Genomic DNA, 26,203 nt, shown 5'->3' on the forward strand with positions numbered 1-26,203 from the left:
TGGTCATATAACCTCAATGGGGAGTAAGTGCATTTAAAGAAAAAGGAACATGCACAACTATTTGACCCAGTTATTAAAATAGCTTCATTAAACTAGGATCAGTACAACAGGTGGCTAGTGATTTAGGAATGCTTAGTGGCAGATTTCTAGAGTTCAGAAAATATCCACAAAAAGCTATGCCTTAAAGCCAAACCGAATGCCATTTTTGCTGATGTTTCAAAACAAGATAGAAATGTGCAGTTACTTGCACTATCACTACATGACTTGAGCCTGGAAAGTTTCCATGTATTATTTTTTTAATGTGTACAAGTGAAATATGATATAGTCACAAATAGATACAGTGTAAACAAGCAACAATGGCATGTCAGCTCAATTTACTATAAACAATCCAAACAGAAGCTACCTCTCCAGCTAGGCAACTAATAGTATTCCACAAGCCAAGAAAAAAAGTGAATCCCGTTACACTTCTGTTCTACTCAAACAGTGAAGTTACAAATGTTAGTACAGTAGCTACTATAGTGGCTGTCATTTCCAAATGCACTTGGACGTATCTGCTTTTCTTCATAACAGCCTGATCTTGCATTCGCTTACATAGGTGATAAAAAGTACTGGCACTGTTTCATAAACTTTGCGACACCACAGTTATACTTGCTCGGAGCTGAATTTAAATTTAATGCATTTGGTGAAGCGGTGCACTGAAGATGTAAAGCGGTCTGCTGAACCAATGAGATCACAGGAGAAATCTGATTTCTCCTTCTTTGAGCCCTGAAACAATGCTGCAGTAGGATGGCCCATTTCACACACACACACCCTCCCCCGGGCAGGACTTTTGTGCCTTTTACAGCTACCCAGAAAGGACAACAGAAACAGGTGACACTTCCACAGTAATTGCATCTGCATGCCAGGAAATGCATCACTTGCATAGATTTGGGGTGGGCAGTTGTTAAGAGGAAAGAAGATCCTTCCCAGAATACGAATGTCAGCAGTTATTTAAAAGTAGCACGAATAACTGAGGGCTGCAAGGAAGACATTCCTGAATTATTTTTCATACTAATGAAAGCCATACTAGTTCTCTTTTTTCTTTCCCCCTTTTTCTTTTCTTTAGCCTCTTATTTTAGCTGCATTTCATTGCATTCCAATCCAACTGACACTAATCCAATGGCAGCTTGTAAGCACCAAACATATGTCCTCAGTTTTTGACTGTGTTTTATTAACCAGATGAAATTTGTGGTTGCCAATGAACTGGTTATTCCCCTGACATGACGCTGGGCTTTGGAGGTGCTTGGAGGAAGGTGTGGTCTTACCACTCCCCTTGACTTGACTTGAGAGCTCTCACAACTGCAAGCCCTCTTTCCACACTTAAAATCCTAACATAGCTAGAAGGATAGAAGGCAAGCTCTCTCCACCTTTTTGTAAGCTCTTAACCTCTCTCTCTCTCTCTCTCTCTCTCACACACACACACACACACACACACAATTAGTTGGCTATTTGGCCAACTGTGTTTTCTTTTAAAAAAAGAAAATCGTGCTTAATATTGATTCAATAAAATAACACATTATGTACTTTAAAAACTAGCTACTTGCGCTATTTTAAACTCAGAAACCAAGCCCAACAATTACATGAAATCATAAAGAATTTTAAATGAGATATTAGAATATTGATAATTACACAGACAGACACAACATGCACGTACTCCAGAAAGGCAATTGTTTTTCACACGCCATTCTTCTTTAGATAGGAAATAACTCATCTACAAACAAAATGCGGAGCTATGTAGCTAATTAGGATACTGAATAGCAAAAGTTACTTACCACTAAGCATAAGAGGACTGTATTATTGCTAAATAGGCAAGGGTCATTTCGCATGCAATCCAGTCCCATGTATGCAGATAGGGCTTCCCTACTCTCAGCACAAAAAACAACAACTGGAAAACCTGTGCATTCACAGTCACAGAACTCTACCTGCCATAATGCACACCTGTGACTCTGGATCCCAGCCATGTGTATCAATAAATCTGGGTGGACAGTATCTGTGCACATGCAGAAATAGAGATCCCCTCCAAGAATAAAGTGGCTTGAGCATTTTAACCATACCAATGCAAACTGCAAGTAGGAGGGTTTGCAATGATGTGCTGCTTGCTACCATCAAGTTGCACTTATCTATTCATTCATTCTTATCTTTCCCGAAACAAGCAGACACCTGCAATGCTCAGGACACTAATCCTCTCCTTGCTCAAAGACGACATGATACTAGCATGTACCTAAACCCAGGAAGATTACTTAAATTGTTGACTTGCATTTATTTATTTTTAGTTGCCATTGATACCCTGCCCACACACATAGGCACTGTGTGACATTCATTTTAAAAGCTTGCTTTTTGCCATTTGTGGCCATATTCAAACAGTGGGCAATCAATAGTGTCCACAGATCATCTTTCCTTTCCCCACCCCATAAAGTGTTCTGGTGCTAAGGGTGTCCGGTTGCACAGAAACATAGGAAACATGAGTCTGACAACTGGGTCGATCTAGCTGGGTACAGTCTACAGCAGGCACCCCCCAAACTCGACCCTCCAGCTGTTTTGGGACTACAATTCCCATCACCCCTGACCACTGGTCCTGTTAGCTAGGGATGATGGGAGTTGTAGTCCCAAAACAGCTGGAGGGCCGAGTTTGGGGATGCCTGGTCTACAGTGCCTGGCAGCAGCTCTCCAGGGTTTCAGAAAGGGATCTCTGAGAGCCCTACCTGGAGTGCCAGGAATCAAACTAGCGAACTCTTTGCATGCAAACTCATGACGCTCTACCATTGAGCTGTAGTGCTTCACTGGAGCTTGTCAAGGACAGGGAAAGTATTGCGGTCAATGTACGACAACCCATTTCAATGATTATTTAACATAACATGCTCGATTCTCTCGAGTCTATATTGAAACAAAGTTTAATAAAAGCCGAATACATCTGACAATCTTATTGTTTCCACACACAAAAAAAAAGTTTTCAAAACATGCAAGTATAATACACCTACTTGTTTGATTTAGAATTGCGTGTTGGAGATTCATCTACTTTTAAGAGATGTCTGAAAAACTAAGCCAGGAAAAGAAAGTTAAAAATGGCTAAGCACATCTTTTTCATTTCATAATTATATTTTCCATAATAAAGATGATTCATTTGTCAGAAATACTCCAAAATAGAAAGACACATTTTGATACTATAAATTTGAAATTAACTGTACTACTAGGATCTAAAACAGTGGTTCCCAATTAGCGAAGTACTGCGGACACCCGGTTTTTCAAAAGCCAAGCCATGGACCCCTTGCATTTGAAAATGTTGATATCTCTATGGTAGTTTTTTGTTATGTGAATGGTGCCAAGGACTTCCTCCATGGGTTACGCAGACCTCTGAGGTCCACAGACCACCAACTGGGAACTACTGATCTAAAGGATTTCTGTAACCTGCTCTTAATCAGCTGAAGTGTCATTTCATGGCAGATTCCTTATTTTGTCTCAAGGTGATCATATAATCTGGAAGGGGGGGGGATCATGAATGGGGAACAATATCCATGGCATTCTATTGAGCGTTTCCCCAATTATTCACATTGACAAGAACACTTTCTCTCCTAACACCTCAGCGCTGCCCTCTGCAGGAAGTGTTTTGATGCTAGTCCTTTTCCAACAGAGTTTTGCAAGTCAGGAGAAGGCTGTGCCCTCACTCTCTCCCTACACAATTTTCTGCGAGGGTAAAGGGCTTGGGCCAAGTCTTTCTCTTCCTCCGCTATTCCTCCTCGCCTACACAGTTGAGGCAACTGGAAGATCTATTTTTTAAAATAGAGCATTATCCCTCCATGTTAGAATTCTGCCCATGGAGAATAACTAGCACCTTTGAGCTAAACATATTTCAGAGACCAAAACTTTGTAATAATGGAAACCATCTTAACTGAAAACAAATGGGCAAGTACTAAAGCCACTGTATTGCATTTCTGCTTTTAAAATACATCTGACCAAATAAATATGAGCTTTCTCTCATCTTTGGGCTTACCTCACCACTGTGACAGAACCTAGGTGTAAACACGCTCTCTAAGAGGGAGAAAACATGTTCATAGGCTTCAAAAAGGCACCTCATCCTTTGCAGCTTCACAACTTCATCATAGGGACCTTCAGCAACTACAGGTGAAAATGCGGAGAATGTTGGTGTGCAAAATATCAGCTGCATAAAAATGCACAGTAATAGGAGGATTAAATATTCTCAGGAGGGACTAAATCATCAAATTCTGCCCTCTTGATATTGGGAGGTTGACAAGAGCAGCTATTTTGGTAGTCAAGAAGAGACACGTGGGGGTGGGAATGTCAAGGCCACCAAGTTTGATCAAGGCATGTGCTTTGACTACACTGGCATTGTACAATCTGGCCCAACATTTCTATTATCCTGTGGAAACTGGCAACGTAAGGGAGAAAATAATTGCAGGTGCAGAGCCAACTACCAAAGGGACCACTTCTTCCACCCAGTCTCACTTACTACTTTGTATCTCTTCCACAATGAAAGGATCGAATCTAATTTTGTCAATGCTTCCATCCAAACAGTAGGTTTTGTAGATTTTCTGTACTTCTTCGTGAAGGGACATCTTTTCGGAATCTGACAATTCTGGCTGCAAAATTTTGTCGTTAAGTTCCTCTGTTGGCGGAAGAAAATGAAAAAAAAAGGCATTATTTCTGAATATTGCAAATATTCCCTTCAAAGCAAAACCCTGGAGAGACCTGCGGCTGTCAGGGAGCAGGTTACAGGCAGGAAAAGGGAGAGCCAAGCAGCCTCTGCAAAATGCAGATGGCTTTCAAACAGCTCTGCACTGCGCTTGGACTCTGTGTGCCTGTTCCCAGCAGGGGAAGGGGTATGCATCACAGTCAATCTGAGCCAGTGAGTGGAGGGTGAAATCCTGCTAGATGCAGGGGGCTGCTTTGCTGTCATGTTATCTGAAGGGAACACACCGAGGAAGCAAACCACAGCAGGACTGAAAAGGGTATGGCCAAGACCAACAAAGGTCCCAAGGCAGGAGACTGAGGCATGGGGGTGGGGTGGGGGAGAGAGAAAAACCAGCTACTGTCCCCATGCTGGCCGTTCTCTCACCATCGCTCATCATCACCACGGTGGTGCTGATGCAAGAATTGGTTTGGGGATCAGTGGCAAGTGAGATGAGTCCAGCTCAGTCGGCCACTTCCCATAATGCAATTGTGGTGATGGCAGCCACAGAGAGGGAGAAGGTGGCAGAGAGGAATGGAGTAGTCTGAACTGCAGTGAGCTGGGACACGTTGGGGTGGGAAAGCAGGTCTGGCAGGATGTGGTGCAGCAGTGCAGGAGTCACCTGCCAAAGGTGCAATCTTGCTGACTGCACGGGTTTGCTTTGCTTTGCCATTGTGAAACAGCGCCCAGAAGAATGGAACCTCCCCGCTCTCTGCAGGAGATGCCCCTCCCAACTGCAGATGTAGTTGAAATGTCCGAATTAAACATCAACCCCATCCTGAATTGATTCAGGGCGAGATTGTGGTCGGATATTATTGGGGTCAGCCTAGGGCTGGGGTGGCTGTAAAGAGCCCTATAAATTAATGAATTACATAAATATCAGTATTTTTTGTGTGTATCAGAATTATTGAGCATTGCCGGGAACTTTCAGCTAGTTAAGTCGTACTACTCACAATAATGGCTATTTAATACAGGTGCAGAAGGAATTTATTGCGGTATCGTACCTACATCCAAGCAGAACTGCAATACATGCACTGCTCCTTCTTTTTTCAAAAAGTTCATAAAGAGAAAGAAAAGATCCTGCTGGTTTTTAATTTCTTTCAGCTCTAATTGTAAGACCTGGATAAAAAGGAGAAAAAAAAATTTAAAAATTCCTTGTTCGATGTCAATAAAGAAAACAAACAACAACAACAACAAATGTAAACATGCACAGTATTTAAACTTTACATTCTGTTTCATGCTTACAGAGGGCTTCTTGCTTCTGGGCTCTGCAAATTTTTGCAGGAAGGGAACCAAAGCAGAAGCAGGTTCTGTTGCTTTTTCGGGCTGCAGGAGAAGAGCAAGTCAACTGAGCAAGACCATGGGATTTCAGAAGCAGAAAATTTGTATTCACATTTTGTCATTACTCACTGGGCTGTCATCAATGAAGATGAGTAGCAAGTGGTTCACAGTATCCTAAAAAGATTAAGAAAAAAAATATTTTACACACACCCCAAAGGGCCACACCTGCATGAAGACTTTGCAGCACTGCACCCCTCCTAATGTGGAACCAAAATGGCTATATTGATGCCATTTCCGAAAAACCATCCCCTGTTTTTAGTCACACTCTACAAGGCACCAAAGCACTGCCAGTGGGAAGAGGTATCAGACACATGCTTGTAAGATACTAGCCTCAGCACATTTGCTCATCCTTCTGGACACAGAAACTTGAATCCAGATCAAAACGTTAAGAACACTAGAGAGATTTGAAGCTGAAACAAGATGAGATACAGCCTGACGAAACTTGGCATCTGTGGAATCCTGCGGGAGGGATTTAAAGCACAGAATGGACAGGAAGGAGGCGAACCGCTCCCTGAAACTGCTGTTTCAAATACGTGGGTTTTTTCCTGCTGGTGGAGGCTACTTCTCACTGGAAGAAAAACAGCCCTAAGAAAAACATCAGGCTCCTGCAGCACCACCCTCTTCGTAGAGATTTGGCAGTAGCCCAGTCCTAGATTGAGATGCTGGAAAAGTTTTCTTGTCCTCACCTTCGATAACCCCAGTTACCTTGTCACCCCTTATCCCTCCGTTCTCTTTTCCTGATGCACCCCTTCCTGTGACATTTGCTCATCCAGCTCTACCACCGTCATCTATCCAAATGTCTCCTATTCCCTGAAAAGACTCTGCCCATCCTCCCTTGTTGCCCCTTAAGCCCTAAACTGCCACTATCTTACCACCTTAAGCCAGTATTCAAAACTCCTCTTTTCCAGAAAGCCTTACATACTGCACACAATCCAAAACATGTGCAACTGAAATAACCACATCTTCTTTCCCTTCCTACCATGTTCCCATTACACACACAAACACACAAAAGCCCGTCACGGTGATCTGCACAAACCTGTCTGTCCATCCACAATTTTCCTTAGACCAAAGACTGGAATGGCATGTTTCAGGAATGTGCACGCCTGCCACAATACATTAGTATTTTCTCTTTTAGTCAAGTCTGTTGATGGGAGCCCTAGAGATCTTTCCAGTTTATACTTCCTACTCTTCTCAAAGCACCAATCTCTAAAGGTATCCTGCCTCCTGCTGCCGTAGGAGCCCTTCTGCACTGGTTAGGCTCCCCCACCAACCCCTTGCTCACTCAAGATATAGGCGAGGGCTTGTTTTTACTAGATTTGGTCCTCATCAGAATACTTGCAGATCCATGTTTATTCCAGGCATTTCAGTTAAACCTAATAGCTTCCTCAAGCGAGCTAGCTAGATGTTACATTTTGATTTGTCTTGCACTCTGCTATCCTTCCTCCCCCTTCCTTTTTCATTATTTCTTTTATAAAGAGATAGTTCTTTTGTAATACTGGAGGTTGGCTGGTTGCTTGAGATCACTACAGCTTATGAACTAAGCTGATCCGAACACCCTCCAAGGTTTGGGCAGGCTGGGAATCAGGAGAGGGTGGTCTGACGCCACCTTCCAGCGATGACTGCAAAGAGAATATGCAGGTGATTCCCCAATTCCTGGGTTAAGAGGCTTCTCGGAAGAGTGGTGGCAATACTACCGAAAAGTTGGAGCTGTGTGGGTCATGCTCCCCCCCCCCGGAGGGTGTTTGTGCCTTCATGTTAAGAAAGCTCTGTGACACTGCCTTCCTATGTAGTTTTCTCTGCATCTGTTTTAGGGCAGGGAACTTCCATATCTCTTCTTCAGAAAACACCCAAGCACATAGATGGCGCTGAATAAACAACAACAACAACAACCCCTTGGATCCCAATATGTAAACTACGACTAACATATATTATATTTCTTTCCCTTTGACTAAGGGTCTGTTTCTATGCTATGGTCTTAATGAGTGGCCACGTAAGGCAGCCACCTCAGAGTGAGACTGCCAGCTCATATGTTCCACAGCCTTTGCAGAACTATGAAGTGGAAATGAGGACCAAGTGGCATTTGCATGTTAATGGTGCTGCAGCCCAAACCTCCACTTCCTCCAGCAGCTTCCCAGGCCAAAGGCCAAGAGTGGAACAGAAGTCCCCTAGCACCAGCAATTGGGCTTGCCCTACCAGAAAGGACCAGAGCCACTGTATTATAATAATAATAATAATAATAATAATAATAATAATAATAATAATAATAATAATAATAATAATAATAATAATAATAATAATAATTTAACACCAGCACGAAACTGTGGCCATTCAACCCCTCACCCAGGTGAACTGAGTAAGGATGAGACACTCTTAGAACCAAAACTACAAATTCATTTGTTTACACTCAATAAAGTTATAGCTTAGAGATATTTAAGATCTTTCTTAACTTCACACTATAAACCTGCCACTGGACAGATAAATTCTTTCTAGGGTGGCTATGGTCTTACGCTAACTGTTAAAGACTCCCAGCCCCTTCTAGAATTCTAACTCCCCCCCCCCCCGAGAACCTTACCTGTCCACAGACGATCCCTATCTTTAACTGAGAGCCAATTCGCTATCTGTCCCCACTGACAGATAAACCCTGAGTCTACTCAGATAAGTCAGACACCCCTTCAGCCCACCCAGACATAAAGTCCCTCTCTCTAATCCCAGCCTCCTGTCTAACCCACAGAAAATCCCTACCTGCGCTCTCTCAGTCAGTCCCTATCTGACCTTAGCTGTCAGCACTTCACTTAAATTACACTCTCTTACACACATACTCGTGGAAGAGGAAGCGAGCTCATTTTCTCCTGCTCCAGAGGCTAGGACACGACCCAACAAATTCAAGTTACAAGAAAGAGATTCCAACTAAACATCAGGAAGAGCTTTCTGGTAGTAAGCTGTTTGATGGTGGAAGGTGGTGAACTCAACTTTCACTGGAAGTTTTTATGCAGGGGTTTGATGGCCACCTGCCATGGATGCTTCAGCTGAGATTCCTGCATTGCAGGGGGTTGGACTAGATGACCCACGGGGTCCCTTCCAACTCTACAATTCTATGAGTCTATCCTTCTGTGACTAGCTGATTGGCTCACCAGCTCCCACTAGTTGTTGGGTCACATACACCAAAGTCAATGGTATCAAAGGTCACCGAGAGGCCCAGGAGAACCAACAAGGCCACAATCCCCCATCCACCAAGGTGGCCAAGGCTGCTTCCATCACATTACTAGGCTGAAAGCCAGACTTGAATGGCTCAATAATCAATATCATCCAAGGCTGCTTGGAACTGCAGTAGCACCACCCGCTCCAGATCTTGCTTAAAAATGGAACATTGGGCACCAAGCGGTAGTTATCAAGGAACACTGGATCTAGATTTGATATTTTAAAACAAAGGACATGGGCAGGGCAGCAGGCACGAGCCCTTCCCTCAGAGAAGCATGACTCACTACAAGGTTCAGATAGCACGTTCGTTCCTAGCAACCTGTAGTAGCCAGAAAAGACAAGGTGGTGGTGGCAAGGCATAGGTGGTGGCACCCGATGTTCCAAGCAGCCTCAGCCACATCCTTGGGTTGTGCAAGCTGAAACTCATTCAAAGCAACCTAACTCGTGGCTTCAATCTTCACCTCTGTCAACAACCTATCAGCTTATCAGACTCTGCCAACAAAACCACAGTTTACTAGAATTTCCAGGCCCAGGGAACTTATTATTTTGCACTGAGAAGTTTGTATCGGTAAAGGATTTAAGACCTAACCAAGGACTGGAGAGCAGTCCTCCAGTTTGTGCAGCCTGCTTTCCCCTTTCACTGCCGCTGGAAGGTATGTTTCCAGAAAAGGGAAAGGAGCAGAGACGGCTCAGAACGAGCCAAGATGATGTACAAGCCAAGCCACAACTGCAAAAGGATTTTGGCTCAGATCGTAATGAGCTAGTTGTTTATGAATGCATGTGCATGTTCGCAGACTGAAACCTGCCATCAAAAAAATAAAATAAAAAATCTAAAAATGTATTTAGTGAGAATGCAATCAAATGATTGCTGGAACAATGATAAAATCTTATATATTCAACAACTGTAGCTATTACAAATGAAGAGCTGTGAATGCCTAGTTCAAGTGATAATGTTGCAGAGGCTTTTCCTATAGCATCTCTTTATCTCAATAATTTAAACCCTAAAGCCACTTAGAACATTGCAAACAGGGATCAGGGTGTCAGGCTAGGACCTTGGAGACAAGGTTTCAAATCCCAACACAGCCATGAAGCTCACTGGGCGACCTTAGGGAAGTCCCAGTCCCTCGGCCTGACCTACCTCACAGGGTTGTTATAAGGGATAAAGTGAGGAACAGGAGGACTATGTACAGCAGCACCTTGAGCTTGGAGAAAAGGTCTGAGGCAAATGCAATAATAAAAAGAAAACCAATACAACAATGCATTCTTATAGCAGCCCAGCATTTAGTTGAAAAATGAGAACAGGGCTAAGTGAACTTCTCAAAACTCACCGGATCAGCCAAGAAGTCCATGGTGGGTAGGAAAACAGAACCTGAAAGGATTTCTCTTATAAGTATGGTGAATGATCTGAAAGGAATAAAAGAGCCTATTTTTATACATTTCTGCTTTTTCTCTCATCGCAATGGGGCTTTCATAAAGTATTCAGTCTAAACTGTTGGAAAAAAATCACTTGCTGTTGTATTTTACAAAATATGCAATAATTCCTCACACTGCTGCTCACAGTGCACTGCTCTGGCCTTTCTGTCTTGCAGACCAAAGCCAATTTGAAGCACTTGGAATGTATACTGATCACTACCACTAAGGGTACAAAATAGCTGAATAATATGGTGCTTTGGTGATGTTGCCATTAAGCTTTGCAGCAGACGGAAGAGGAGCAGTTTTGTACAACAGAGATCTGCGTGGAAGGAAAACCCACTAATTAGAGACTGCAACTGAAGCCTTTGAGAAGAATCACAACCAAGCAGAGGATATACTGAACCCACTCCCACACAACTGGTTTTTCATGAACACCGTCAAGTGTTGACCCTAGCCAGGTGTGTAGTTGCACAAGACTGGAAGAGTCCTGGGAGCAATGTAAGATTTTCTGAGATTACAAGATTTGTTTCTGAACTCTACTGTGCGTAACCACACAACAAAAAAAGTATGGAATGCAAATACATCAGTATCCTAAGTTCATAGCATACCCACAGTCTGTTGCCTTTGGAGGTAGAAGGAAGGAGAAAAGAAGTTCCGTAAGTTTCCTTAAATAATGCAGTTCATCTCTTCTACTTCTCAAAGCCACATGGAGCTCTGGCCCATATTCTTCTAAAGCAGCTTGCTGTAAATATTCAACATTTTTCACTGCAGGGAAAAAGGAAATTCAGCAAGATTTATATAAAATTTATATAGAATAGCTTTGCTTAACAATTCTTCATATTTTACTTTACAACACAGTTCAGCTGTGAACAGCAGCTATGAAGAGTGACAGGCTGCAGTTCTAGAGATATTGATATAGCTGCTCAGTCAGACTATTGCAATGTGTTCTGTGTACAGCTGCCTTTAAAAAACGGTCTGGAAACGGAATGTGGTCATTAAAGCTATGGCGGCTCCCAGGCCCTCTCCAGGCCTAATTAAACATGCTAGTTTTAACCTTTAAAGTCTGAAACAGCATATGACCAAGCTGCCTTTCCATAAGGGAAAGTGCCTTTTCAGTAGTGGCATCTTGGGTCACATGGAGCCAAAGAATAACAGAACTGTAGAGTTGGAAGGGGCCTTGAGGATCATCATGTGACTAGTCCAAACTCCTGCAATGAAGGAATATGCAGCTGTCCCATACAGGGATTGAACCTGCAACCTTGGTGTTATCAGCACCACGCTCTAACCAACTGAGCCATGTATGTGAACTTTTCAGCACCAAGTGAAGCACCTTGTGCTAACCCATCTCTTTTTAAAAAAACTTGGGTAATCTGGGCTTGTTTTCAAATCTGGGGAGAGTCAGAGAGTTCTGCTTCACTTTGTACTTCAAATGTTTTTACTTAGTCTACTTATTCTAAGTGATTCAGAGAACTTTATGTTATGTGATGTCATACAAATTCCATAAATACAAAGAACTTTGCAGTCTCAAGACAAGAGACACAGTTGGCCAACGATCTACATTAAAGGCGGAGATATTTCTGCAAGAAACACCCACGATTTCTCATCAAAAGGAGATGTGCTCAGAATTTGCTCCAATTTCCACATGCCTGTTATCTGTTATCCCGCTGCAATGAGGTGGGGATTACTCAGAAATAGCATGGGAAGCTGCCGAAGTTTCCCAAGCATTTTACCAGCAACTCAGTTTATTCCTGACCGTAGCCGTTTTTCATGTGTTTTTGAGACAGTTGCTAAATAATCTATATACCAAAAGGGGAAGGGCTAATATCTACTCAAAACAAATATTAATCTCATGTAAAAAGTTGTGTTATCTGGCTCTGGAAGTTTCAGTACTATGATGCACACTTTCTTCTGATGCCACAAATATAGATTTGGGCATGGAACATTTTACTTACGCCAAGATACACTGCAGCAAAGCTTTTTAGTTTGTTGATGAAAGAAGAATTCAATCAATTTGGGTAAAATTCACACCAGGTGCATATGTCATTACAGAATTTACAGACACAAGATACTCTCTTGTCTCCCAATATTTCAGTCACTTACCATTTCCAGAAAGGTAGCCATGATAATTCTCTGGCAGCACATAAAAACCAATGAGTTTTGTGGCACCTTAAAGACTAACGTATTTATTACGGGATAAGCATTCATGGACTACTGACCACATTATCAAAAGCATGAAGTTATATACTGATTTACAGATATACATGTTGGAGGGGGTAGTGGCAGAAATTATTTTAAACAGTGAGGTCAGATAGGAATGAAATGTAGAAAATGACAGATTGCAATAATTACATTACTAACAGGCGCAATTAACAACAACAAAAACCCGATGATAACACAGACACAACAGTTGAGAGCCAACTGAACAAAAATAGCATGATAACAATCTATTGGCCAATTCAGGTTTTGTTCTGTAAACAAACAGCACTTGAGACAAAATATATTCAGCACACTTGATTTTTTATTTATTTTTTGCCACAAGGGCACTTTTTTGTCCCAGTCAATGTAATGTGATAGGGTATATAAAAAAAGTGTCATGGGTGTTTATCCAGGAAAGCACTCTGAAGAGATAACAACCATTTCATGAAGATAACAATGGGGTTTTGCCAGGCTAACAAACATTTAAATGCATGGTACTGCAAATACTACCTTTATGACTGGCTTTGGCTATTACTTCTATATGCTTCATAGCTGCCTTCAGCATTTTCCTTGTAATAACCGTTGGAATATCCACCTGAATGAGAAGTAGAAGAGGAAATCATTTTCCCTATTCTTAATAAAAAGGTGACAACAAAGTGCATTTGCTTATATAGCAACATTCAAGCTGCATAATTTAAATAGTGTCAGAAAACAAGAAAAGTACTGAAGGTTTTTGTTTTAAATGTAAATTAGATGCAAGAGCTTAATTCAGTCAAAGTCTCCCAGCATAAAGGACTGTAAGTACACAAACTTATTTAAAATTCACTGTCTCACTCCAGAAAACTCTCAAGTACTGTACATCTGAGAGGGGCTGGGAACATAAATTCCCAATCAATCCAAGATACCATTCACAGGATTATTTGAAAAATACTGCAAGCATTGGACTGATATAAAACAGTTATGAGTTTTGTTTTTGTTTTTTTGTGTAAACAAGAAAAAGAATTATGGGTGATTTGTATTTGTTTTTATTATGGTTTGATTGTGGTGGTGTATGTGTTATGTTGTTCTTTGTTTTGCAAAAACCAATAAATTCTTAATAAAACAGTTATGAGTCTGCTGGTGGTGGTGGGGATAAACCCAGAGTTTCCCAAGTAATCCGTTACTACCCTCTTCTAAAAAGCCCAACCGAAAATGATTTACTTTCGATTCAACACCATAGCTCTGTTACCTTGTATATTCGGCGAATTACTGCAGATGCAAAAAATCTCAGTGTTACTCTTAATTCATCCACAGATGATTCATCATCAGTTATTTCCCTGCAAAATTTCAAAAGAAAGCACTGTGCATCAATATTGATAAGCAAATACATTCATCTATGTTCCTGTTTAGTCATTTCATAGGATGCTTATAAAGTTGAGGTAATTTTAATCTCTTTTAGTATTTGAAATTTGTATGTTTTAAAATTATGCCTGCTATTTTTTCTTGTGTTTTTTTTTTTTTGTTAACTACTTGGAGTGGTGGTGTTTGTTTGTTTTTTACAATCAAGCAGTGAAATAAATAATTAGGTTAATATGGCTCCAGACACCATCTACGGGAAACGATACACTGAATAGCATTTCAGATTCCCAAACTATACTCCCAAATTTTCATGCTCACCAGACAATCAAAGTGAGCTTTTAATTTCTAAGTATTACGAAATCCATTTTTTCTTCATCACTTTTATTTCTTTTAATTGAAATCACTTCAATAAAATATAAATAAATAAAAACTACATTTAGCGGCTTAAATAATTCTATATACCGTATTTTCCCGTGTATAAGACTAGGTTTTTAAATTTAAAATTAATGCTAAAAAGTGGGGATCGTCTTATACACACAGACAATCTCCCCCCATTTTCTCTATTTGGAGTCCCCAAAAATAGGGGGCGTGTTATGCACGGAAGAATACGGTAATTGTATATAATGAGGCTAAAAGGTCGGCCCTTTGTGTTTCATATACTTTAAGCCTTATCAGTGAACAAAATCCTCAAAGGGCTCTTATTTGAAGACAAAATGGTATTTCAGCTCCCTCTGCTGTCTTAATGAGGCAAAGCTTTAAAATACAATATTGATCCAAGGAGCTTCTACCATCCACAGGTTAAGAATTTGCAACATAAGAACAGGATTTGCCAAAGGAATTGTCTTATATGCCATCTTTTGTGACTTCTATGTGCAGGTGGATATAGGGCTATTAAAGAACCACTGAATAAAGATTCACTGAAGGAATCTTACCTGTACCAAGGATAAACAAAGTTTTCCAGCACCAGCTCAAACACCTGCAGAAAAAATCACGTTGAAAATTAAATAATGCATTAAAATGTTCCCAGTAAAAGAGGCAACTTATAGAGATGGCATGCCACTGGCAGAACCATTTCAGCAACAAAGGCGGCTGCGTATACTGCATGAATCTTCAGCCCCAAAAGCATTTAAAAAGCAATGTGGAGTACAGGTCTGGGGATTCAATGTTCAGGTTCTTGTATGCCCAAAAATGTTGGTAGACAGGCAGCAGAATTGTAGGCATGCATTTCTTCAAGAATCAACTGGTCTGTTTACTATCAGCAATGTGAGCGGCCACAAGCCAAAAATATTCCCTTTCCAACTGATGCAGTGACAGAAAGAAAATCACCCTCTTACAATGCTTTTTTATCAATCAATTTTAATTTGAAAAATGATAAAAAGTGCTCGTTTTTCATAAATATTCACAGAACATTGTTAATGGAATAGTTTACTTGCTTAGGCCTCTAGGTAAAAAGCTGGGAGCTACTCTCAAGTAATTGGAGTGATCTTATAGAGTTGAAGCATCTATACTGCTCCTAGTTTCAAGGTCAGAACTGGGGCCTGGTAATTAGGAACTGGTTTCAGCTATGAAAAGCATGTACACTAAAGTGCTAGAAGGTTCTAGGTGTTAAGTCTTCTGATTCGTTTGGGGGACTCAACCTCAGTTGCTATAATTTTTACTGTTAAGCTAGCGATTGCTCCTTTGTCTCTTTTCTCCATTTAATTTCCATTTAGTCTCCTTTTGCCTTCCTTGACTTTTTTATCTGGGAGATCATATTTGCTATGCTATGGATTTTCATTTCTGAATCATTGTTTTGTGGTATGTATAGGATTCAGAATCACCTGTATAGGATTCAGCTATCAACTGTGTGGGAAGTACTTTGGGCCCCCTTACATGCAGTTATTTTTATTCCATTTTCTTCTTGTTCTTTTTTAATAGAGCTATCTTATTTCAGATTGGATACAAGCCTTGGTACCGAATCCAGTTCCTAACTACTTGTTACCTAACCTGAGGCTCAGAGAGCATTTAGCTCTTTATTTTTAAAGTTTTTGCTTCTCTGGAATCTTAGGGGTGTCCAGTAAGGTATGGGAGTCTCCTTGCCCAGACTAGATAAGGTGTGACGGCAGTATACTTTGCAAGGTTGTTGGCAGCCCTGGATATTAGACAGCAGCTGACCCACCAAGGATGGGCCCCACATTTTAGGGGCAAGATCTTTGCAGGTGGTATTGAGTGAATCCATCCCATCAGCAGAAGGATTTTCATTTATGCAAAACAGGACCTTTTCCCTCCTCTCCTCCTCACTCCCATGCACAAATCTGGAACAGATTTTGGATGGGGAGCACATTCGATTTCACAAGCAGAAATCTTTGCACCGGCTGAACATTCACTTAGCGTTATGTTGGATCCACCCATAATTTACTAATTCTTACGAACAGGGCAAATGCAAAATTCTGGTATTCAAAGCAAGGATGATAGTGATTTATTTATTTTTTTAATGAGATTTCTACACCTGGTGATGTTAAACAGTTACCTCTGAGAGGGATGCATCAACTTTAGAAGGAACTTTCAAGTTCAGCCATGGCTGATACTTTTGTAGCAGAAATGTAGGCCTATAGAATAAAGAAGATTGTTAAGCAGTGGTCCATTCCTCAAGATACAAAAACAAAATTAAAATGCTATTTTTCACTTACCTGTGCCTATTACATTTGACGCTACTACATACTGTACAGGTGTAACCTTGAGGATATAGTTCTTGCAGCTCTAATTGCTAAGAAAACAAACAAGTGTTCCATTACTCATAATGCTGAGGAAATAATTCAGCATTGGCCACGTTTAATGATTATGCAATGAAACTAATCACATAAGAAGAAATGTTGATAAAACAATAAAATACAGAAATAAATACTGAAACAGTCTGCATCCCCCATCCTCCAAAAACAAGACTTTTAACTTATCAAGCAAATAGAAATCAGGCTACTCTCCTAAACTCATTCTGCTTTCACCTTCCTGCTCCTTCCCACAATCTTATCTTGCTGCTGTCCCACTTGTGGAATAATGCTTGATCCAGCTGAAGCATCTACCAAATGGAAGAGAAGTTGTTTTCTTTTCCAATTCCTCCTTCCACCATAGCATCATACCTTTCACACTGCTCTAGAAGGTCCTCCAACCCTCCGGAACTGATCTGAGAGGGACATAGGTGACTGCAGAGGGAAAGGGAGAGGGAAATGACAAAAATTGCCTCTCCTTCTGTTACATAAGCTGACACTTCCACTAAATCAAATGCCATTCCACAAGTGGACAGCAGCATTGGATTTCTTCCACTACTTCTGCTACCTTTGAATCTCTCCAAAGCAAAGGGGGGGGGGAGCAGCAATGCCAAACCTCAGCTGGGGTGAAAAAAGGAGTGAGAGGAAGGCTCCAGTGGCGTCGCTAGCCTCTGCGCTGCTGGGGGCGGCGGCAGCGCAGAGGCACCCCCTGGGGGAGGGGCACGACGCGCGCGCCGTGACGTCATCATGACGTCACGACGCACGTGTATACAGAAAGGGGGGATTTCCCCCTTCCCGAGGCTTTTTTTCGGCGGGGGGGTGGTGACCAGCGAGGAGGGGGTGACAAGGGTGACCCCCACCTCGCTGGTCGGCCCCCCCCCGCCGAAAAAAAGCGGCGGAAAGCGGAAAAAGAAGCAGAGCGGCGCTTAAACGCGCCTGCTCTGCTTCCTTTCCAGGCTTTCCCCGCCCCCCCCCGGTTTTTTTCGGCGGGGGGTGGTGACCAGCGAGGAGGGGGTGACAAGGGTGACCTCCACCTCGCTGGTCGGCCCCCCCCCGCAGAAAAAAAAACGGCGGAAAGCGGAAAAAGAAGCAGAGCGGCGCTTAAACGCGCCTGCTCTGCTTCCTTTCCAGGCTTTCCCCGCCCCCCCGCGATTTTTTCGGCGGGGGGTGGTGACCAGCGAGGAGGGGGTGACAAGGGTGACCCCCACCTCACTGGTCGGCCCCCCCGCCGAAAAAAGCGGCGCAAAGCGGAAAAAGAAGCAGAGCGGCGCTTAAACGCGCCTGCTCTGCTTCCTTTCCAGGCTTTCCCCGCCCCCCCCCCGCGGTTTTTTCGGCGGGGGGTGGTGACCAGCGAGGAGGGGGTGACAAGCGTGACAACCCCCCTCGCTGGTCGCCCCCCCCCGCCGAAAAAAAGCGGCAGAAGCACCCCATCCGTGTGCTGCTGCTCCCGGGGTGACAGAGGGAGCGGCGGCGTGTGGGAGTGGCGGGAGGGGCCGCCGCTTGACACCCCCACCCGCCGCTGCTCACCCTGTCACTGGGGGCGTACCGCCCCCACCGCCCCTCCCCAGCGACGACCCTGGAAGGCTCTACAGGCTCTTTTCCCTTCTCACCAGCAGCTTCATAACAGGACAGTCTTTTCATTTATGGCAGAAGCATCAGTGATGCCAAACCTTGGCTGGTGGTAAGCAGGAAAAGTACACCTAAGAATCCTCTCACACTTGGAACTTCATGCCATCCACTACAGTATCCCAACCTTTTCTTCAATTGGTACTTTCCTCCCCCCCCCCCCATGAAATCTATTCCCTCACCCCCAGCTGGGTTTTGACATTGAAAAAGTAAGGCCACCTTTTTGGGGGGGTGCAGAAGGGCTTAGCATGTTCCACCTCCTTTCCCTTGAAACTGTACACAGCATCATTTAGAAATATTTGTACAAGCACAGACCCTCCATCTCTTCAAAATAAGCATGTATGCCTTTTGCAAATACATTTTGATGAGGCATATGTTCCATACAGTCTACAAATGTTTCTATCTTTTTCAGTAAAATAAATGGCTATCAAATCATTTCATTAAACATCAGCCTTTTAACTAATAGAATCTAAATTTGTATATTGCCCAAGCCTCAACATAGGTACTTTTTGAGATATTGAAGGAAGTGTGCCAAATGCAGTATTTAATAAACAAAGATGCTGTAAACTTGCAGCAGCATCAACTAAAAGTAGTTCTTGGTCATTAACTAATGTTTCAGTTAAATTTGCATAAACCTAGTGCTCTGACAATGATAAAAGCAGTATTCAATTGTTTCTTCCATATGAGGTATCAAAGCATACTAATGAAGTTATACGTTACCTTGGTTTTATGTTTTATTGTAAATAGAATATTGGGTAAGAGGGAATCTGGTCCTAAGGAACAATAGAATGTGACAACTCCCGCCACAAATGACCAGAAGGTCATGAGAATGTGAAGATACCTCAAAAATAAAGAGAAAAATTACAATCTACAAAGCAGCACAAAAACGTATATCTGGTTATGTTTCTACTATGAACTTTGGAAAACCATATTCAACACTACATATAACAGACATTTACACAGCTATCAAGACAAGATTTCCATCAACCCCAACCAACTTGACCAACGGGCTACAACTCTCATCATTCCTGACCAACATCTGGAGACTACAAATTCTCCATACTTGTGCTAAATGGTGAAGAAACTGCTTGCTTACTTCAGTGCCTACCTACAAGTGCCAAGAAATAGGAGCCTGAATGGGAATGAGCATAATGCAGTAAGTGACTGTGCAGTATTTAAAGTCATAAATGTTAAAGAGATACGGGTACTCCTCCAAAATATCAGTCACTGCTGCAAAGAGACCGTCATTAACAGTTGGGATAGCTTAGTCCGTAGAGAATGAGACTCAGCATTTGTGGGTTTGAGCCCTACGTTGGGCAAAAGATTTCTGCATTGCAGAGGGTCAGACTATACAGTATGACCCTCGTGATCCTTTCCAACTCTACAGCTCTATGATTCGAAGTAATTATTCTAGGCATTGTGAGACTCAGCCCTTGACTGGTGCAAATTCACACACAATGTTCTTTGCTCACAAGCAGCATTTTGATGGCGTTGAGGAGGGTGACATATTCACACTGGGTTTCTCCTTGACAAGGCAAAAGGAGAGGGTGCAGAAAAAAAGTGCTCTTGTAAAAACAGTTACAGGTAGGTAGCCGTGTTGGTCTGCTGTAGTCGAAACAAAATAAAAAAAAAATCCTTCCAGGAAAGCTCATACCACTAACAAACTTAGTTGGTCTCTAAGGTGCTATTGGAATGAATTTTTTTTATTTTGTGAAAACAGGTAGCGGATAGTGGTTCGTAGAAACGATCCCCACGCGTGCAATTTCACTTATGCGAGGGGGGCGAACGGACGTCAACGTAACGTAAAGATAGGCCTCCTTTCTGTTTTATTGAGTTTTGTGCCCTACCTTTACTCTTAAAAGCATAGAACCCGAGCAGTTTACTAAAAAGGGTTTATCACGCCCCTTCCACAGCGTCTTTCCGGCTACACACCTTCCATTCCCTTAAAAGGGATGCGTTTAATTTGACTGGTGCAAATACATTTCGACCTGAAGCGCCTTCCGCGAGCAGGAGAGCGGGCTCTGTCCCGCTCGTGCGCTTCCGTGACGGGGAGCACCCCCCAGCGCGCACCCGCTTCGCTTCCCCCCCCCCAATCCCCGTTACCGGCTGAGCAGGAGCGTCGCCGCACTGAGCCCCAAGAGGAGGCAGCAAAAGAGCGGGTACTGGCGGCACGTCTCGCGCAGCGCCTCCACGCCGCGCACGCGCCGGCACAGCTTCTCCCCGGCCGCGCGCACCCGCCTCATCGTGGAGGGGCCGTGGCGGAGCACACGACCCCGGCTGCACCTGCGGCCCCCGCTGTCAGGAAAACACCCGGGACTCGGCGCTCCCGACTTCCGGTTTCTCTCATGTGACTTGCCTATTTCCCACCCCACTTTCTCTCACGTGACTTCCCCCCCCCGCGGTGTTTTCTACGCGCAAAAGAGGCGGGCCAATGTTGCCACGTGTCTCAGGAAGGAAGTTGGCGCCGAGCGGCTCCCGGAAGGGCTTTTTTCATTTTGCTTCCCCCTCGGTCTCTTGGGGAGAGCTCCCCTGAAAAGCGCAACCCTCTGCCCGCCGCCTGCTTTGACACCCTATTCCGTGGGTAACGGAAAAGGGCGGGGGAAAGCGGAACCGCTGAAGCACTTCCGCCGATTCCTGCAGACTCCCCAATTTGTAGAGGAAGTAAAAGAGCTCAAAATGGCGGCAGGACGAAAGCCGGGGCGGGGGAAGTAAGGAAACATTCGCCAACTCTTAATAGGATATACAGCCCACATTTCCATAGGCCTTGTATGCTGCTAAATAGCCGGCCAGCGTCCGAACAAGCAGTGGCCTTTACGACGCGTACGTCCCTCAGGACCTGTTCACCCTTAGCCACAAAGAGCCAGTTCGCATCGTTGCTGCACCCTTTAAGAACAAACAAACAAAAAACACCCAAGGATGCTGCGGTACCTTCAGGTACGGAGGTACCGACATCTATAGAACATCAAAGATTGTTGTGACCTAGCCTGTTGGCAGATGCATGTTTCTGTCCTTTACAGCGAAGGCTGTAAATAAGCCTCCCCGACTAACCTAATAAGCCTCCCCGACTAACCTAAGTAGGATAAGGATTCACATGTACTCCAGCTCCTTGTAGAAAATGGTGGGATAAATAACAGCCTCCAATAATGGCACCAGCTAGAACAACTTACTCCAACCAGGCGCCGCCCTCACACTTCCCGGTTACAACTGCCATCACTATTAACCACGGCCACCCTTACTGCGATTGATGGGAACTGGAGTCTTACAATCTGGGAGGAAATCAGTTTTGGGACAACTCCGGCAATTGGCACGATATGGCCGCCTTTCCCTGGTCAGAGCCTTGTCCATATTGCTTGAAATGACAGTTGAACAGGATCGACTAGCATAAGAGTTAAAACAGCCATCCACATGGTCAGAACAGGAAGGACAAGTCTACAAAACTTTTACATAAGTCGCCCCCCCCCCCCCGACTGTTGTATGACTGAAAAGGCACAGCACTACGAATGCTAGATGGCACAGAATTGATGGAGATTTTAAGTAGTTTCTTCTTCATTGGCCATTTCCCCCAGCGGTGGGAGGGAAGGGGCACAATTTTTCTCATTTCCAATGATCACACAAGTCCTGTTCTATAACTGACTACAAATTAGTTGATATCTATGAATGAATCAAAAGCAATCCCTTCTGAAATCAGAGGTATGTATAAAAAAACTATATGCACTACTGCTTAGCAGCATCTCCAAATTACCACTCTGCTTACACCATTTGAGCAGTAGGCCTAGCAGAAATACATGAAGACCAACTCCAACAACTGGAACACTTTTTACTTGTCATTCCTGCAAGACAGCAATTAATTAGTCTCTACCATTACAAATGGGATGCGGGTGGCACTGTGGTCTAAACCTTGCCGATCAGGTTGGTGGTTTGAATCCCGACGGGGTGAGCTCCCGTTGCTTGGTCCGTTCCTGCCAACCTAGCAGTTCGAAAGCACGTCAAAGTGCAAGTAGATAAATAGGTACCCTCCAGCAGGAAGGTAAATGGCATTTCCGTGTGCTGCTCTGGTTCGCCAGAAGCGGTTTAGTCATGCTGGCCACATGACCCGGAAGCTGTATGCCGGCTCCCTCAGCCTACAGAGCGAGATGAGCGCCGCAACCCCAGTCGTCCGTGACTGGACCTAAGGGTCAGGGGTCTCTTTACCTTTTACCATTACAATAAAGCCCATTCTGAAGATCTAATATTAAAGATTAGGCGAACATCCATCTTCTATTTATCAGATGTAATAAAACAGCTTCAAATGTACAAGAGCTAATCCTACCTTGCCTATTTGTCTCCTTCATTCCTGTACTATCTCATGCAGATGTTTTCGTTTAAGCATTTACCCAGGATCAGTGTCAATTCTTGAACAAATTAATCTACATTTGACTTTAAATATGACAAACATGGTCTCTGTGCACCAAAAAAATTCTCATCTATAATCCCAATAACGTCAGCAATGCTGGTGTTGAGTTTGTGACATGGCAGTTATAGCTGCAGTTCTCCAGACTATGCTGTTATGCTGTTACAGAATGTTAGAACCCTTGCATTAGACACAAAGTGCAGCCCTTAAATGTTATTTAGCTGACTGTGAGAATATGAGACTCCATTTGAATTTAAAATAATCATTTAAACAAAATGCAATTATAAAAACTAGCATTTCAAGAATAGTAATGGTGTAGATGTGGAAAATGTTCTAGAACAGAGGTTCTAAAATGTTATACTCCCAGGCCCCACTTGTAATGACTAATTGCTGAGGCCCAGCAATCACCGAATAGTGGTGAGCAAAGCTAATCACAAAATGTCGGCATTTGACATAATCAGATGGCAATCGGACATAATTTTCCAGTTATCAAATCCATCTTTGTAAATATCTAAATTCTTTGCCACGACATTTTCCATGTGGCAAGGAGCTCAACATCAACAGTTCAGCTTTCCGCAAGTTAAGTATAGGCTATTGTGATAGTCTCCCCTCAGTCTGCTGATCCCGAGGCTCTGGAGGTCTTTTCGTATTTCTCCCTTCTCACCCACACATTATTTTTACTCACTTATAACTTTTTCCTTTCACTCAACTCATATCACCACTCAAACTGCAAGTTTTATTCATCCCTCCTTTTACTTTTGTTTCTTCCTGCTAGAATAGCTTCTTATCCACTTGCTTTCTTTCCCAGTTTATTATTTAATATGGAAAATAACAAACATTAATATTTTTATTAACAAGTTTGGAGACACCAAACTTCTGTCTCCCAACCAATTATACGTCTCCAATTATCTGTGGAGAAAGGTAACTGAAATATAAAGAAATTGCAAACTATTCTCTACCAGCAGATCCCAGGGCATAGTCATAGCTAGGAGGGCGGGGGCAGCACTTACCACGGGACCTGACCTGCAGTGTGCCCGAGCGAGGCACATCTCTCCTGGGAGTGACTGTGGTGGCTCTAACACCTGCAGGCTCCATGCTGCCCGAAAAGCTGCCCTACAGCTGAGGGGGATGCAGCAGCAGACTAGAGTGGTTCTATTGTTATTTAAATAATGTAGTACCAGGATGCAATTTAGGGTTGGTAATCTGCCCCATTAGTAATTGGGGGAAAGTAATCCCCCCCTTTAGATTGCTATCCAAAACAGCATACTACTGCTTTGTCTAATATTATTTTTTTGAGGAATTTATAGTTGATTGTTTTGCACATATTTTCTTCATGTAAACTGTGCTGATTGTGTTTTGTATGAATCTTATAATATTTATCATGTTCTATGATTTTTTAAATTATCAGATCCAGACTTCTGCTTCCAGAACATTGTAATCTTTGGCCTGAGGTTCCTCTTCCTTAAAAACCATTTCTGGGATTGAGGGACTTCTCAAGAATAGTGCGAGGCACTGTGAAAGGCTGTAAGGGGAAACCAGGAAATAGTACACACATATACTTTCATTTGCAGAAGAGGCTCAAATACATCAGAGGCTTCACCAAACAAAGGGAAGAATCCAATTGGTCCTCCTAGAAGTATTGCTCCAGTGGGAGGCATCCATAAATAGAGGAGGCAATTTTTGCCAACTCCCCCTGCAGTCTGCACACCCCCATCTGTTCTGGAGGAATAAGCAGCTTTTAATCAAGCCTTGTGTACTTGCTTACCTGTAATCCATTGCCTGAGCCACGCATTCAGAACAGCAGAGAATCGCGCCGCCATCTTCAGGCAATTCTCTTATTTAAATATTATGATAACATGCCTCTTTATATATAATGAAGCTATTTCCTTTCATTTAAGTTGAGCAATGTCCCAAAAGGAATGCTGTGTTCCAACAGTTCTTAATAGTTCAGTTCTTCCTTTACTACATCTTTTCAGAGAATTCCAAACATGTAATATTTTCAGAAAGCAGAAACCCTCCTTTTATGTTAAAAGTTTTGTTGGGAGAGGGTTTTCATCCAGTGATATAATGGCTACAAAAACGATTAGTTTTATTGGCACACTAAGTGGCAGCACAGTTGTACTTAGGTCACTGGCAAAGACCTCTGTTTTAGCAGCCACAAATTTCTGTGCAAGATGAAGACTGCAGCATCCAGCCAGTCACCTTCAGATTTTACCCTCTAATGTCAGAACAAAGCCAGCGTAGAAGACCCCTGTTGGGTCAGTTTCAGAATTGCAAAGCTAAGAGAAGCTTCACATTTCTGCAAACAGCCCATGCAACCTCTTTCCTCGATCAAAGGTTACTTAACATATTATGAACATATTGCTATTCAATTTGTACAAGATTCACATTTTTGTTTTCAAGCCAGTGTGTGTTTAGCTTGTACTGCAATATGAAATGTTTACAACTACCCCTCCTATCTACTTCATATAACATAACTGAATATGAGAAGCATATGTACAGGGAATGTAAAATATACAGAAAAGCTTTTTGAAGCTTTCCAAAAGAATTATCTTTGTTTATAGACAAAAGGGAATTTCACAACGCCTTTAAGGCACTTCTGTTCTCTTCTCTTTTCAGCAACTGAACTCGTTGACAGCTCAAGTTACTTTCTATAAAAAGTATATTAAGTGTACATACCCCTACTTACTTTATTTTCTCCAGCCCTCACCAGAAATATTGCTATCAGCTTTACTTACGCTGAATGGCATTCTATGCAAAACTGGGAATAATTATGTCAACACAAGTTCATGGGAAATAGTCTGTATCTTAAAGAGAAAAATTAAGTTGTAGTAATAACTAGCATAAACTATCCGTCAGTTCTGGAACATATGTAGACTCATTAGTATAAGCTAGCACAGAACTGAATACCACCAGAATTTCTGCTACAACGTAACAGTAAATCTGTGTTACCATGCCAATATAATGTATTATATTCCATATGTCCTAATAACTTCACTAAAACTTGATGTAGTCTGTAACATCAACACCTAAAGTGACTAATCAAAGATAATCTAAAATCATGATTCAGCACCTTTAGTTTCTAATTGTGAAAGCTTATTCCCTTCAAATATTGTTTTAAAACTTTCAATGTTAACATTTCTTTTTAAAATATCGTTTTTCACAATACAAGTTTCCACATGCATTTTACTGTCGCTTTTTCATTATAATGCTAAAAAAACTGCACCCATGTCA

The 26,203-nt window shown here is 42.6% G+C and overlaps 1 protein-coding gene across 1 annotated transcript in view; it reads right to left on the bottom strand.

Annotated features, from left to right (window-relative positions):
- Positions 1-20,848, bottom strand: part of SNX14 (sorting nexin 14) — a 36,183-nt gene extending 15,335 nt beyond the window's left edge. Inside the window, exons 1-15 of the mRNA XM_033143354.1 lie at positions 20,683-20,848; positions 19,300-19,420; positions 16,879-16,955; positions 16,719-16,797; positions 15,142-15,185; positions 14,100-14,187; positions 13,382-13,466; positions 11,284-11,440; positions 10,591-10,666; positions 6,134-6,178; positions 5,969-6,049; positions 5,728-5,842; positions 4,505-4,660; positions 4,028-4,152; positions 3,018-3,076 (exon numbers count right to left, since the gene is read on the bottom strand). Coding sequence (XP_032999245.1) covers positions 3,018-3,076; positions 4,028-4,152; positions 4,505-4,660; positions 5,728-5,842; positions 5,969-6,049; positions 6,134-6,178; positions 10,591-10,666; positions 11,284-11,440; positions 13,382-13,466; positions 14,100-14,187; positions 15,142-15,185; positions 16,719-16,797; positions 16,879-16,955; positions 19,300-19,420; positions 20,683-20,822 — 1,448 coding nt within the window. The 5' untranslated portion in view covers positions 20,823-20,848. The remainder of the gene's footprint in view (positions 1-3,017; positions 3,077-4,027; positions 4,153-4,504; positions 4,661-5,727; positions 5,843-5,968; positions 6,050-6,133; positions 6,179-10,590; positions 10,667-11,283; positions 11,441-13,381; positions 13,467-14,099; positions 14,188-15,141; positions 15,186-16,718; positions 16,798-16,878; positions 16,956-19,299; positions 19,421-20,682) is intronic.
- Between the last annotated feature and the right edge of the window lie 5,355 nt (positions 20,849-26,203).

This window comes from Lacerta agilis, chromosome 3 (genome assembly GCF_009819535.1).
Source record: "Lacerta agilis isolate rLacAgi1 chromosome 3, rLacAgi1.pri, whole genome shotgun sequence".
Lineage (NCBI taxonomy): Eukaryota > Metazoa > Chordata > Lepidosauria > Squamata > Lacertidae > Lacerta > Lacerta agilis.